Consider the following 16,066-nt stretch of genomic DNA (forward strand, 5'->3'; position numbering starts at 1 on the left):
TGTACATTCCCTATTTTTTACTGCAGTGTTTTAGTGTTTGATACTGTTTTGCTGTTGCTTTTAATTCTTCTCTGTTTTAAACTACACTTCTTTAAACCTCATATTTTAAATAGGGATGCACCGATGTATCGGCTGCCGATATTTATCGGCCAATTATCGACCGAATTAAAACCATCAGCATGTCGGTTATATGCATAAAAACGCAGATATTAAAAAGCGATGGTTTATTTATAATTAATTGGTAACACACTTTGTAAAACTCTGTGAATTTAAATGCACAATCCAGAAATAATAATAGCCACAATATGTAGAAGGGTTGCCACTCGTAAGAACTTGTAATATTTAATAGTTATTCTTTCTCATTCTGATGTTAATGCAGAAAAACAGGCATAAACGGATGTGACAATGTTGAAAGCAGCACTTACCTAAAGGCTATATGATGAGGGAAACCATCCAAAACACTTTGAAACCAGCAGACTTTGACTTCTGAGACATCAGTATGATATTCATTAATGCTGCATGACTGATTGAATTAAGATTGAAATCATAACATGGCCTTTCGAGATTACTAAAGCTTGAAAGGCTGCGTTTCTGCATGTGAGCAAGCGGCGCCCTCTAGCGGTCTGGATGGCATTATCTGTTGTCCATTATACCACTCTAATACAGAATTTAAAAGGGGGTTTTGTTCCTTTGGTTAAAACTGATTTTGTTCTTGATGTGGTTGACATTTTCGTGGAATTGCCCAACATATGCATAGTATACATTTGTTTTATCATATACAGTACATACATGTAAAATGTTCTGTTGTTTTGAACTGCAAAAACAGAAGTGCAAAAATGTTTTGTACTTCTAAAAAAAAATTTGCACTTCTGTTTTTGCATTTCAAAACAACAGTAAATAACCTTTTTTTTATTTCAAGTCAATCATCATGTTATCATATTTAGTTATTTTGTCTTTTTATCTTTTTATTTTCTATTTATCTTTCATTATGGCTCTCTTAAATGTTTTTTTGGCCTGCCTTGTGTTCAACAGATCAAATCCATGTTCAATAGAAATTAAATATTGTAAGACCAGTGACAAAGCTTTTGAACCTCTTTGTACATTTTTAAAGCATAATTCCAAAGTAAAACAGTGATCTGATGACAAAGTAAGTTAAGTAGCAAAATACTGCTATCGGCCTATAGCTTTTTGTTAAAATCGGTATGGGCCATATGTCAGTGCATCCCTCATTTTAAACAATGTTTTTGATGTAGGATCAGTTTAATGTACTGTAATAATATATATTAATAAAGTGCATTTCTTAAACTCAAGTTCGTTTTGCTACAAAAGAAGGAACCGATAAAAGAAAACGTAACCATCAAACTGATACATCAACAAGGTAAGGGGCTGTTCACACAGAAGTTATTTTTGTGTCTGTCTGCACAGTTTTTAATAGTTTTTCTATGTGAACATGTGCTAGACAGACATCTTTGACCGTTGCACAGCATCTCACTGTTTTTTCAGCATCTCGTGCAGGAGCGCTGCATTTTTAAGAGAGTGTCAACTTTTCAAAAGGCTTCTGAAGACACCTGCATTCAGTTAGATTATGTATTCCCCCCCCCCCCCCCCCTTTTCTCCCCAATTTGGAATGCCCAATTCCCAATGCGCTCTAAGTCTTTGTGGTGGTGTAGTGACTCGCCTCAATCCGGGTGGCGGAGGACGAATCTCAGTTGCCTCCGCGTCTGAGACCGTCAATCCGCGCATCTTATCACGTGGCTTGTTGAGCACATTACAGCGGAGACGTAGTGCGTGTGGGGCTTCACGCTGTTCTCCGCGGCATCCACGCACAGCTCACCACGCGCCCCACCGAGTGCGACAACCACATTATAGCGACCACGAGGAGGTTACCCCATCTGACTCTACCCTCCCTAGCAACCGGGCCAATTTGGTTGCTTAGGAGACCCGGCTGGAGTCACTCAGCACGCCCTGGATTCAAACTCGCGACTCCAGGTATGATAGTCAGCGTCAATACTCACTGAGATACCCAGGCCCCCATTCAGTTATATTCTTAAACTTCAGGTTGTTTTGCTACAAAAGAATGAACAGATAAAGGAAAACAAAGGAACTAAGAAAAAAAACTTAAACTGTGCATAAACAGATTAATAGCTATTGAGACAGAATGCGTTCTTTCTTTAAAAAAGCTAGTCGTAGCACAACAAATGGAATAAAACACAGGTGTTTTAACAGTTGAATTTCTTTTTGGCTTCACACAGCATCTAAAGATGGTCTAAGACATATCTCTAGCATATGCTTACAATTAAAAAGCAGTACAGATGGACACGTAAATATGTTTGGTGTGAACAGCCCCTAAGGGTGGACATAGTACCACAAAGCCATCCAAAAGAAATCGGTTCATCAGTTGCACTTAAGGCATCACATAGGACCAGAAATTTAGTAAATCATGAGAAGGGAAAACTAAACTTTATATTGAGTTCAAATAGTGGGTGATAACCAGTGGAATACAGAAGTGATATTGGACTATAAGTGAGTGTGTGAATTGCTGTTTCAGCATCTTTCATACTCTGTGAGAGGCTTCAATCTGCACTGTAGTGTAATTCAACATTTAAAGTGCTTAACTGCTTTGTTTTGTTCTCTGTGGCCTTGCAGGGTAACAATGAGGCAGTGACTTCGATGTCCCGTGTGCTGGTTGCAGTGGAGATGCTACAGTGTAACAGTAACTCCAGAATGATGGAGTTCACACTGCCTAGTCTAACTGTGGTAACACCTGTTTCATATCATCACAGTTTAAGTAGCTGTACTACAAGCTATACTATACTGCAAACTATATTGAATCTTTTTAACATAGGCCAAAACTTTTTAAATGTTTAACAGTTAGCAGCACTGAGAAGTATTATTAAAAGTAGCAACAATACTAACTTAAGTACATGTTTCAGTAGTGACAATAGTTCAGCTCTTTTCACAATAGTGCCACATTTCCAGTAACAAAATATATATTCCAACGAGTAACACTGTAGCGTCACAAAACACTACATTTGTCAGGAGTCGAGGAAGTAATCGAACACACTCACGTGAACCATACTCTCTCTCTCATGCAGCGCTGAGAAGACTGAATCGGCGAATCGGTTCTTTTGGATAGTTCATGTAAATGAACCAGTACAAATAAATGAGTCACTAATTGACTTGAGCCCCGCACAGCCTTAAAGGGACGGTGCCTTCATTTTTGAAGTGAAATATTTAGTTAATTGCAGCTTTCTGTATTCTGTTATATACAGTGCATCCGGATAGTATTCACAGCGCTTCACTTTTTCCACATTTTGTTATGTTACAGCCTTATTCCAAAATGGATTAAATTCATTATTTTCCTCAAAATTCTACAAACAATACCCCATAATGACAACGTGAAAGAAGTTTGTTTGAAATCTTTGCAAATTTATTAAAAATAAAAAAAACGAAAAAAATCACATGTACATAAGTATTCACAGCCTTTGCTCAATACTTTGTTGAAGCACCTTTTGCACCAATTACAGCCTCAAGTCTTTTTGAGTATGATGCTACAAGCTTGGCACACCTATTTTTGGGCAGTTTCTCCCATTCTTCTTTGCAGGACCTCTCAAGCTCCATCAGGTTGGATGGGGAGCGTCAGTGCACAGCCATTTTCAGATCTCTCCAGAGATGTTCAATCGGGTTCAAGTCTGGGCTCTGGCTGGGCCACTCAAGGACATTCACAGAGTTGTCCCGGAGCCACTCCTTTGTTATCTTGGCTGTGTGCTTAGGGTCGTTGTCGTGTTGGAAGATGAACCTTCGCCCCAGTCTGAGGTCCAGAGCGCTCTGGAGCAGGTTTTCATCAAGGATGTCTCTGTACATTGCTGCATTCATCTTTCCCTCGATCCTGACTAGTCTCCCAGTTCCTGCCGCTGAAAAACATCCCCACAGCATGATGCTGCCACCACCATGCTTCACTGTAGGGATGGTATTAACCAGGTGATGAGTGGTGCCTGGTTTCCTCCAGACATGACGCTTGCCATTCAGGCCAAAGAGTTCAATCTTTGTTTCTCATGGTCTGAGAGTCCTTCAGGTGCCTTTTGGCAAACTCCAGGTGGGCTGTCATGTGCCTTTTACTGAGGAGTGGCTTCCGTCTGGCCACTCTACCATACAGGCCTGATTGGTGGAGTGCTGCAGAGATGGTTGTTCTTCTGGAAGGTTCTCCTCTCTCCACAGAGAAACGCTGGAGCTCTGTCAGAGTGACCATCGGGTTCTTGGTCACCTCCCTGACTAAGGCCCTTCTCCCCCGATCACTCAGTTTGGCTGGGCGGCCAGCTCTTGGAAGAGTCCTGGTGGTTCCAAACTTCTTCCATTTATGGATGATGGAGGCCACTGTGCTCATTGGGACCTTCAATGCTGCAGAAATTTTTCCCCAGATCTGTGCCTCGATACAATCCTGTCTCGGAGGTCTACAGACAATTCCTTGGACTTCATGGCTTGGTTTGTGCTCTGACATGCACTGTTAACTGTGGTACCTTATATAGACAGGTGTGTGCCTTTCCAAATCATGTCCAATCAACTGAATTTACCACAGGTGGACTCCAATCAAGTTGTAGAAACATCTCAATGATGATCAGTGGAAACAGGATGCACCTGAGCTCAATTTTGAGTGTCATGGCAAAGGCTGTGAATACTCATGTACATGTGATTTTTTTTTTTCGTTTTTTATTTTTAATAAATTTGCAAAGATTTCATACAAACTTCTTTCACGTTGTCATTATGGGGTATTGTTTGTAGAATTTTGAGGAAAATTATGAATTTAATCCATTGTGGAATAAGGCTGTAACATAACAAAATGTGGAAAAAGTGAAGCGCTGTGAATACTTTCCGGATGCACTGTAAATTAGGGTGTTTTCTAGTTTATTAGTGTATATGAAACATAATTTTCAGTTCAATTTAATAATGTCACCCTGTTTGTTTAATTTTGCAATGGGTGCAGTATTAATCTGGCTCAAAAATGCAAGATCTCAGTTAGGGTGACAACATGAAAATGAGCAGATACATCTACACTAAACACAGCTAATTCAACTGGATAAGAGCAACTACAGTTGTTTATTTTTGTTTTTACGCAATTTACTGTAAATGTGTAACACATACATTTTCATTTGCATCTGTCCTTCAGTTGGCGCAGATGGCAGGGGGCTGTCAGTGGACCGACTCTGTTGTGGAGTTGTATGTATGGACTCAGCTCGCTCTTTTCGCTCATCAGACACATGATCACGACCTCATCATGTCTTGTACCCATAACGCACTGCGGCTGGAGCAGAACGCAACTCACCAAGTAAAGACGACAGCTCAAACTCTGTGAGTGATGCTGATATCTGCTCTCTGTGAAGGGCAAACTGTGTGTTTATAAAACGGATAGTTCTCACTCTGAACTCTAATTGGACGAGCCACTTAGACTAGACCATTAGACTAATGAATTCTATTACTTGGTGGTAGAATAGTTCGCTTATTAGGATGCTTATTACCGAGCTTAACAATAAGGATGGCCCGCTGGACAATGTGAGAGAGTTTCGGGCCTGTTGACGGAATTACCACTTGCCCTATTGGGCCATTGCTGTGTTGTCACTAAGGCCATGTCCACACTAATCCGTTTTCAGTTTCCTAACGCCATCATTTTCCAAAGTACAATGTGTGGTTATGGACAGCGTTTTCGAAAGCCTGTTTTCGGTGGAGGAAAATGTTGTTCCAGTGTGAATGAGAGGGAAAACTTAACAAAATCGATGCATTTATAAGCAAAAACAGATTAGTGTGGACATTGCCTAAATGTTACATTTATTGATCATGAAAAAGTTTTTTATGCCTTGAAACTTAAACATTTGGATTTCTGTGATGCACTGGACATTATTGTTAGGAATCCTGCTGATTTAACCCTTATATTGTGTTCTGGTCATTTTTCATTTTCTTTTTTTTTACGATTTTCTTTGTTACACTTGTTGCGTTCCCGGTCAAAAATGACCGTCCATTGGAAATGAATGAATTAAACTACAAAATACAGAAATATTAAGTGTTCAGGAGCATCCCGATACTTTAGATAAGCAGACAATAGACAACACACACACAATGTGTGTTGAGCGCCCTCTTGTGCATTGTCTTTCCATGTACACTCTTTGAGGAATATCTCAAGATCTCCTCATCATATTATGTTGCATTTGGGCTCGTTTGAATCGGGATAGTCTGCTATAAATTACGATACATCATTGTCTATGTTATATGTATGTTTCAGGAAGTAATAAGGGAAAACCTGACAAAACGGCACTCCTGTTTATTATATTTATGTGTGTCTGTGGGGATTTCATACACTAATACTCACTGCAGTTTGGCCTCTGAGTGAAACAAATTTGCTCATTGCATTCTACAAATTAAAACCTTTCCAACGATATCTAACACATGGGTATCTTAGCTTTTTATGGTTTTACCAACTGTGAATATAATTGTTTTCATAACAAATTTGCAAATGATGAGAATGAAACAGTTCTTATTTGTCAGCAAATTAAAAAGCATTATTTAAGAATTGGTAAGATCAGCTATATGCATTTTAAAGTCCAGATTCTAAGCTTACAATGACACCTATTTTGTTCAGATCATGCAAGTGATCATTAATTTATTCTGTCCTTTTGTTATTGTTTGTTTGTTGTTTTCCAAAGGGAGTGCCGCCCCACTGGCCCAGCTCAGTTCAATTAATCTTTCTATCAATATATATATATATATATATATATATATATATATATATATATATATATATATATATATATATTTAAAAATATGTTCAAAAAAGGAGTACAAAACCTGTCATAATTACTAAAAGAAAGTTGATAAAAAGATCTAATGCAATATCTTGTGATAATATATGCAATATGAGAGATTTATAAACAATCTTAGTGGGCCGGTCATTTTTGACCGGGAACACAAAATGTGTTAGCACAAAATGAACACAACACAAGAGTTAAACTGACTGCCAAATTAACATCATATACCTGGACAATATGCTATAGAGGAAGTTTTGTCAATATTGTGAGAATGATTTGTCTTAGAGGCATCTGTAAAAATAGGTTTTTTTTAAAAAATCAATCAGTAATGTTTTGCATTGTATGCCATTGATTTCCAGCAAAGCTAGTTTATTGCAAAGAAAACATTTGATGAAAAATATAAATAGTATTCTTGGCACAGTATACAGCAAATATTGCATAAAATAAAAGTTTAGTTTTTAGTGGGCCGGTGAAAATGTTGGCAGGGTGATAAAAAAGTCTGAACTACTAAATGTTGAGCCCTGTTATAAATAGATTAAACAATTTATTAATGGAGCCTTTTCACACTTCTTGATTTGGAACGTGGAAGTAAAGTATAGCATGGTACACTTCTTTAGCGGGTAATGGGAGACCACCGCAAATATTCTTGTGCTCCTATTTGCTCCAGTAGCAAAAGAAAAAATATGTCTTAACATTCCCACAGAGAGTTTCCCTGAGAATACCTCTTATTCACGGTAAAATCACTGTAATGCATGGCCTCTTATGACTTCGTTTCAATAGTAAATATTGAGTTTTTTTATTTTTTTAGGTTTTAGGTTAATAGCAGACCCTCATTGAAATTGTATATATAGAGCTCTGATTGCAGATTTCAGTATGAGCATGATGAATAGATAAAATATCCTTTAGGTGTGTACAGTGACACATATTGGATGTTGAGACAAATTACAAGAGATATCGTTGCCTTTTTAGGATGGACAGTTATCAACACTCACTGGATTTTCTTTCTTTATGAAACCTCTTATTCATGTTGAGATTTTCTGTAGTTAAAGTTAATTTACTCTGACCGATAGTGAACAATTATACTAGAGTTTTGGGCTGTGAATTTATTTTAAAACGTCTTCATTTAAACATTAAAAGAAAATCCACTGTAGAATATTGTTACATTGTTTGAAACATTCTGAAGATGAGTTATGAATGTGTGTGCGTGTGCGTGTGCGTGTGTATGTAGGTTCAGTGTGTGTTCAGTTCAGGAGATGCTGAGCAGAACTGCGTGTGTCAGAGGTCAGAGTTTGATTCATAAGGCCAAAGGTCATCACAGCAGTTATATGGAGGGTCTCCACATGCTGCAGTCCAGTGTCAGGTCAGTACACGCCATCTAATACACCATGACATGTGCATTGAAATCACACCCTGATCATAAACTCATCATTTTCAAGTATTAATACTCATCAAATTATATTTGCAAATATCTGGTTAGTTTCACGCTACGGTTTTTAAATGTTTGAACAAGGTTTGTAATTAAAGTAACTGTCCTGGTCTTTATTCTTCTATTCAGTTGTGCTATATAAATCTCAACTGTGTTCTTGTAGTTATGCAGAGCAGGCAGACAGCTGGTCTCTGTGTGTGACTGCAGCTGGTCAATACTGGAACGCCTGTCTGCCTCTATTGGATGTGAGACAGGTCAGACGACTGCTCAGAGAACCACTGGAGCTCATCCTGAAGGCCATGAGCCGAACATACTCCAAACAAACTCCTGTAAGACCTCAGTCATAGATTATTTTATTTTTTAAGCTTTTCACTACAAATTAATCCATTTTCAAATAGTTTATCTACTGTCAAGTTGAGTGATAAAATATATCTTCTAAACAGCATTTGAGGCTTTTTTAAATAATGTTTTTTTTTCTTCTAACCAGTTCATGTTTTAAATATAATTCTCATCCATTATACTATCAAAAAGATTTATTTTGTTAATATGCTACATGAAAAAATACAGTTGTAAACCAGTCAAATGCCAGTCATGGCATTCATTCAAGTTTTTGATTTTTTTCTTATTTAGGGAAAAAGGAAACGCGTTTCTGGAGTGAAGGATACTGGACCTTTGACGGAAGCTTTGAATTCTACAAGTGAGAATTATTTGAATTGAAACATATACAGCAAATGGAAGTGTGGCATAATTTAAGCATACTCATTGTTTGCCTGCAGTTTCTTTGTGCTTATTGTTTTATTGTTGCCTAAACATTTTAATCATTGTGTTTCATAGCAATATTAATTGAAAAAGCATTTCAATCCTCTCTTTGGGTTGTATCTGGGATTAGTTAATTTAATTTTTCATCTAAAAAGTGAAAACAAGTATCTGCACTGGCCGGGATTCGAACCCTGGTCCAGAGAAACACACCCCAAAAATGCTGTGACAATATTTCAGCACCTTGGACAGCAGCTACAAAGCTTCAATTTGATTGGCTGGCACTGAGTTCCAACAATATGCAGGCGAGAATTCTTCCACTGATCCACCAATGCTGATTTCCTGAACAATACAGCCACCTGCTGGACTAAAGCTGTAATGCATGAAGACTTCAGGAGAAGCCGTGTTACAACACTTGTCTCTCTCTCTCTCTCTCTCTCTCTGTAGATGCTGGTACTCTCGATGATGATCTAAAGTTGTGGGCATCCATGTATAATGTGCTGCTGTACATTCATACAGACAGTAGTGACTGGAAGAAAGGTCTACAGGTGCTGGATGAGGCTGTGAGAGAGATGCCGCGCTCCACACATAAACTGTGAGTCTGAACATCTGCATCAGTGGCGAGGCCAGAAATCTCCAAGTGGGTGGACCTTATCGGAACAGGGTGCACCTCTATTTTGTGCCTAATTGTGAATATATTCAAGCGTACCCCTTTCCTCAGCCATTATGAGTCAGTATTCGCTCATTTACATTTCTTAATACTTAAAGTTGCATAATTACTGACAATAAAAATGCCTTTTTTTTTTGAGAGTGAGAGCCCCTAATCGCGACCACGAGTATGTGACTCTAGCCTCCTTAGCAACCGGGCCAATTTGGTTGCTTAGGAGACCTGTCTGGAGTCACTCAGCACACCCTGGATTTGAACTTGTGACTCCAGGTGTGGTAGTCAGCGTCAATACTCGCTGAGCTACCCAGGACCCCCTTTTTTAAACTGTACATTAAATCACTCTTTAGACCCTCAAATTTTTTTACTCAAAAATTCATAATATTAAAAAAAAAAAAAAAAAAAAAAATATATATATAATATATATATATATATATATATATATATATATATATATATATATATATATATATATATTATTTTTTTATTTTTATTTATTTTTTTATTTTTTTATAGAAAATGCTATGAAGGTTTTCCAAAAAATTATGAAACCAAAATGGACATAAAGATTACATGTTAAGATTTATACATTTTAACACCTTTGACAACCTTATTTGTCTATGACCCATTACGTGTTTTTTTTGAATGTTTAATGAAAGGAGTGTTAATTGGTACTTAATACATTTAAAATGATTGATTTCATCAAAATATGCAATGAGTAATGCAAAAGTAATCAGATTAGATTACCTCAAATTTGTAGTCTAAAAGAGTGCATTACTGATTACAATTTAGATAATTTAGTGTAATTTGTAATCAGTAACGGATTACATTTTAAAAGTACTGTAATCTACTCGGCACTGTTTATAAGACACTTGAAAAAAATCAATATTGGTGATGGTGAGGAAAAACCTTCATTTAGTCTCGTATAAAGCTCAGTGTCTGTGTGTTTGCAGGCTTGTGTTGAAGCAGCGTGTTCTGGTTAAAGCGCGTTTGGGTGAAAGTGTTGATGTGGACATGCAGCGGATCAGTGATGAGGACGAGCTCGTCTGCTCTCGTATGTGGCAGCGTGCGGCACGCTGTGCTAACAACAAACCGCAACAGCTGACCTGCTATCAGAACGCCATAACAACACTACTGGTAAAACCATCACAATACACTTCAGACCGGACCAGAACTCTTAAATGAGACTCATCACATCTTACAGTAGTATAGATGACTCCCATAAAGCACAATATGTGTTGAGCTCATCTGGGATATTTTGCTGACACCTGCTGGTCATATCAGATTACTGCATGTGCTTTTAAAATCTTCATGCAGACAATATCATTTTTTATTTATCTATTCCATCAGTCTGGACACAAAGATTTTATTTAACGAAAATCAGCATAAATTAAATTCAGTTCAACTATATTACCATGATGTATATTCACCACCATTGCACTTCACTAGCGTACAGTATTTTACAATTTAAATAACTTTGTTTTCAAATTACAGTAATAAAAATAAGATTAAAAAAAATAGTTTGTGGGTAAATTATGTTTAATTTATTTCTTATTTTCTAAGCTTACTTTTGGCCTGAAATATGATCTGAAAATGTCTTTCCAGTTATTGTGAGTCTCACCATTTCACAGTTTTATAAGTGTGCTATAATTCACTGATCTCTGATGAGATTCTCTGTGTGTTTGTTTCAGGATTCTGCCAGTGTTTGGCTGAAGGTGGACTTCCTCCTGGAGTTCGGAGAGTGGCTGTATTTCACTCATTTCCCTGTAATTGACGCTCGGCTGCAGATCGAGTGTGCGGTAGACATCCTGCTCTTCACCAGTGCAGACACACAGCAGAGCGCTGGTAAGATGTTATCTTTATTATAGATGCACGATGTATCTGCTAAATTTCCAGCCTGATCTCATGAACATTACGTAAAAGAAATGAGGTGCTTCATTACACGTTTTGCTGCAGTTCCCCAGTGAAATGTCCACTGGGGGGCGCCAAAAGCGAGTGGAGGTTTTTAAAGGGATAGTTCACCCAAAATGAAAAGTCTGTCATCATTTACTCACCCTCATGTCACTGCAAACCTGCATAACTCTCTTTCTTCTGCGGAACTCAAAAGAAGAGTAGCATGAGCCTCCACATGCTGTGAGTCTCCGCGGTGTCATGCACAACGAGTCACGTGATAAGATGCACGGATTGACGGTCTCAGAAGCAGAGTTAGTTAAAATTATTTTACTCACAACTGTTCTTGGAAATAGCGATAAACATCAGTACAATTGATTCTTTAAAGACTCCTTCCATGATTCACTTTTACGACCAAAGTTGCTCTAGATCCTATTGTGTGAATTGCGCTCTAAGTCCTCGTGGTGGCGTAGTGACTCACCTCAATCCGGGTGGCGGAGGACGAATCTCAGTTGTCTTCGCGTCTGAGACCGTCAATCCGCGCATCTTATCACGTGGCTTGTTGAGTGCGTTACATCGGAGACATAGCACGTGTGGAGGCTTCACGCCTTTATTCTAAAAAAAGGTACCGGTAAATCTATTCAGAATGGAGAGGCTCGCTCTTGCCATATATTACACTGCATTTAGCTCCACATTATGCTAATAATGTGCGCACAAATCAGCCTCGAATGTATCATAAAACTTACTAGATAGACTTACCAGATAGATGTAGAGAGCTCTCACCCATTTGATTCATTCTGATTTATTTTAACATTTTTAAGGTTTGTCTCCAATGCCTGAAATGTAAGGATAGTTTGATACGAGTGCTTAGGTTTATGTCAGATGTCCAGAGGTTTCGGATATGAGTCTGATTTCGAACCACATTTGGAAGAAATGCCAAAAACAAAAACAAAAAAACAAAAAAATCAGATTTTATGCAGGTTGTTTTTTTTTTGTTTTTTTCTGTTTATACATGGAACAATATCCGATCTGTGAGTGTCCGATGTGGGTAAAAAAATCAGATTTTTTGTGACTGTGTAAATGCAGCCAAATTGAATTGTCTCACAAAGCCAGAATTTTGACTGTCTGCATGAATGTATCACATGCAAACATTTGTTTAATTTCTTTGATTTCTCTGTGATCTTTCTTTTAGAGGTTTCCGTAGAGACTGGTGGTGTGACACCGGTGGAGCATCCACTCGGACCAGGTGTGTCAGGTGTGAAGTTTGAGGTGTGTTTGTCTGATGTGAGGGAGATCGGCCGTTTAGAGCGTTTGTTCAGGGCTCACACACTGCTGGCACTATTGGAGGATAGAACTTCACCCAAACACCAGCAGCACCTGCTCACGGCCTACAGCTTCACACTACACATCTGGAAGGTAAACACGCTTGAGAAGGTCAATATTGTTGTTCCCCCATGCACAAACCTCCAAGTGGAACAATTGCTTTGAGTCAGTTGTGTTGTTGTTGAATGCAGGTATCTTTAGAAACTGCACAGGAAGTTACGAAAGAGATGTTGAGTAGTCGTTCAGCAGCTGATCAGCCTGTGTGCTCGTCCAGCTCCAGAAAAGACAAACAGAGACCAGATGACAAGAACGTTAAACAGGTGAAAGCAGCATTGATGTGTTATAAAGATGACATACAACTGTTTGATTATCCATTAATTACAGTCTACAATGGCAAAAATCACTTTTTAACCCCTCTGTATTTTGGTCTTGTTTTCCTAAGAAAAAACTAAACAAAAACATCCTTCTTTGTGCATGCTTTTGTCATAATTGTTATGGTATTATTCAATAACCACTTGCTTGATCTGCACTAAACATGTCGTTTTAAAGCTTAGACTCTCATCTTTACAATGAATATAGCTGATCTGACCAATTCTAAAATACTGCTTTTAAATTGCTGACAAATTAGAACTGTTCCATTTTCATAATTTGCAAATTTGCAATCACAACAATCATATTTAGAACCTGTAAAAAGATTAAAAAAAAAGATCGCACAGCCATATGTCATATATCTTTGGAAAGTTCTTGATGAGTAGAATACAACTAGAACATTTGTTTCACTCAGAGACCAAACTACAATCAGTATTAGCGTGTGAAATCCACATGTATAGTAAACAGATAAACAGCATTTCCATCACATTTTGGTTTATTACTTCAAGAAAAATAAATGTGATATAGAAAAAGGCATATTGTAACTTACAGCAGATGATTCTGAATCACATAAGCCCAAACTCAACATAATATGATGTGTAAATCCTTAAATATTCCTCAAATAGTGTTATGATAGCTGTAGTGGCTATTCTCTAATGCATCTCTATAGCAACGGTGTTCTGCTACGCTCAGTGCTAATTTTTACACCATTGTTTTAGTCAGTTTGTCTTTTGATAAATGTCCGCAAAAATCTGTCAATATTTTGTCATGTCATAATCATTCATTTTAGTCAGTTTTATAAAGGGCATATAATTTTAGTCAATGAAAATAATATTGTTTAGTTAATAATAATGTGTAAAACGTCAAAAAAACATGTGACAAACTGTAACAGACCAAACTTTCATGAAATAAAATATTTAGAAAAAATATATAAACATTTTCTTAATTTGAATTTCAAACATATAAATAACAGGCTGCATACAAAATACTGTACAACTGTCCTCGTGAAAACTATATGTATATTGAACTATATACATAGATCATGATGGCGCCGCGGATAGCAGCCTCGGTGTGGAGCGCTCCTATTGTTTTGTTGTTTTTGTTTGTTTGTCCTGTGTTTAGTAATCTTTTTCCAGTCAGTTTTACCAGAGACGAACTGCTGAACATTCAACAGCTTATACCAGACAGTCTTCTCCCGGTTTTTGAAAATTCAGACATTTTGCTGGACATTTTAGTTGGGGGCACGGCTTTGTTGTTCAGGAGACGCAGGCAAGGGAGACGAGCCGGTGCGCTGGTCAAACTCCGTCGGCGCGGCTTTCGAACAGCTCTGCCGAGCATTCATCTTGCGAATCTCCGCTCTCTTCCTAACATTAACTTATTAACTGTAAGCCTTTCTACTCGCCGCGGGAGTTTTCCTCGATTATTCTGGTGAGTGTGTATATCGCGCCAAACACGTGTGTGAATAGCGCTGCAACAGCTGGCTGATCAAATCACAGACATGGAACAACAATACCCGGGCTCAGTTATTATTATTTTTGGGGATTTTAACAAAGCAAATCTCACACGTGAACTGCCCAAATACAAACAGCACATTACATGCCCCACCAGAGACAGGAACATACTGGATCATTGATACACAACAATAAAGTATGCATATCGCTCTGTCCCTAGAGCAGCTTTGGGACTCTCTGATCACTGTCTGGTTCATCTTCTTCCAACCAACAGGCAGAAATTAAAATCAGCCAAGCCAGTAGTAAGGACTGTAAAGAGATGGACCAATGAAGCAGAGCTGGAACAACAAGCCTGCTTCGATTGCACGGATTGGAGTGTTTTTGAGGCTGCAGCCACAGACCTGGACGAGCTCACAGATACTGTTACATCATATATCAGTTTCTGTAAGGATATGTGCATTCCTACTAGGACTTAGTTAAAGTTCAACAACGACAAACTGTGGTTTACAGCAGAGCTCAGGCAGCTTCGTCAGGCCAAAGAGGATGCTTACAGGGGTGGGGATAAAGTCTTGTACAATCAGGCCAGGAACACACTGAACAAGGAAATCAGAGTGGCTAAAATAAGATACTCTGAGAAACTGAAAAACAAGTTTTCAGCTAACGACCCTGCATCAGTGTGGAGTGGCATGAAACAACTCACAAATTACAGGACTCCTACCCCCAACCCTGTGGTGGACCAACAACTGGCTGACGAACTGAATGTGTTCTACTGCAGATTTGAAAGGCCCAATCTCATACCCCACACCCACTCTGACCTTCACTTCACACAAACACCAACACCTCCTGCAACCCCCCACCTCCCCACTCCTGCTACTCAACCTGCACTTAAGATCTGTGAAGATGATGTGAGCCACGTCTTTCAGAGACAAAAGATGAGTAAGGCTTCAGGTCCAGATGGCGTCTCACCAGCGTGTCTTCGATCCTGTGCTAACCAGCTGGCCCCCATCTTCACACAGATCTTCAATAGATCACTGGAGCAGTGTGAAGTCACATGCTGCTTCAAACGCTCAATCGTTATTCCTGTCCCAAAGAAACCAATAATCACAGGACTTAATGACTACAGACCTGTCACCCTGATGTCTGTGGTCATGAAATCATTTGAGAGACTGGTGTTGGCCCACCTGAAGAACATCACTGGACCCTTTCTGGATCCCCTTCAATTTGCTTATCGAGCAAACAGGTCTGTGGATGATGCAGTCAACATGGGATTGCATCATATCCTGCAACATCTGGACAGACCAGGGACATATGCAAGAGTCCTTTTTGTGGACTTCAGTTCGGCTTTCAACACCATCATCCCAGCTATACTCCAGAATAAATTACACCAACTCTC

General features: G+C 38.6%; 1 protein-coding gene across 1 annotated transcript in view; it reads left to right on the top strand.

Moving 5' to 3' along the window:
• Nucleotides 1-16,066, top strand: part of LOC127413812 (cilia- and flagella-associated protein 46) — a 118,438-nt gene that overhangs the window by 43,960 nt on the left and 58,412 nt on the right. Inside the window, exons 22-31 of the mRNA XM_051651226.1 lie at nucleotides 2,647-2,757; nucleotides 5,165-5,346; nucleotides 8,023-8,154; nucleotides 8,384-8,549; nucleotides 8,851-8,917; nucleotides 9,424-9,571; nucleotides 10,594-10,777; nucleotides 11,332-11,485; nucleotides 12,723-12,946; nucleotides 13,045-13,179. Coding sequence (XP_051507186.1) covers nucleotides 2,647-2,757; nucleotides 5,165-5,346; nucleotides 8,023-8,154; nucleotides 8,384-8,549; nucleotides 8,851-8,917; nucleotides 9,424-9,571; nucleotides 10,594-10,777; nucleotides 11,332-11,485; nucleotides 12,723-12,946; nucleotides 13,045-13,179 — 1,503 coding nt within the window. The remainder of the gene's footprint in view (nucleotides 1-2,646; nucleotides 2,758-5,164; nucleotides 5,347-8,022; nucleotides 8,155-8,383; nucleotides 8,550-8,850; nucleotides 8,918-9,423; nucleotides 9,572-10,593; nucleotides 10,778-11,331; nucleotides 11,486-12,722; nucleotides 12,947-13,044; nucleotides 13,180-16,066) is intronic.

The sequence above is a fragment of the Myxocyprinus asiaticus genome, chromosome 23 (genome assembly GCF_019703515.2).
Source record: "Myxocyprinus asiaticus isolate MX2 ecotype Aquarium Trade chromosome 23, UBuf_Myxa_2, whole genome shotgun sequence".
Classification (NCBI taxonomy): Eukaryota; Metazoa; Chordata; class Actinopteri; order Cypriniformes; family Catostomidae; genus Myxocyprinus; species Myxocyprinus asiaticus.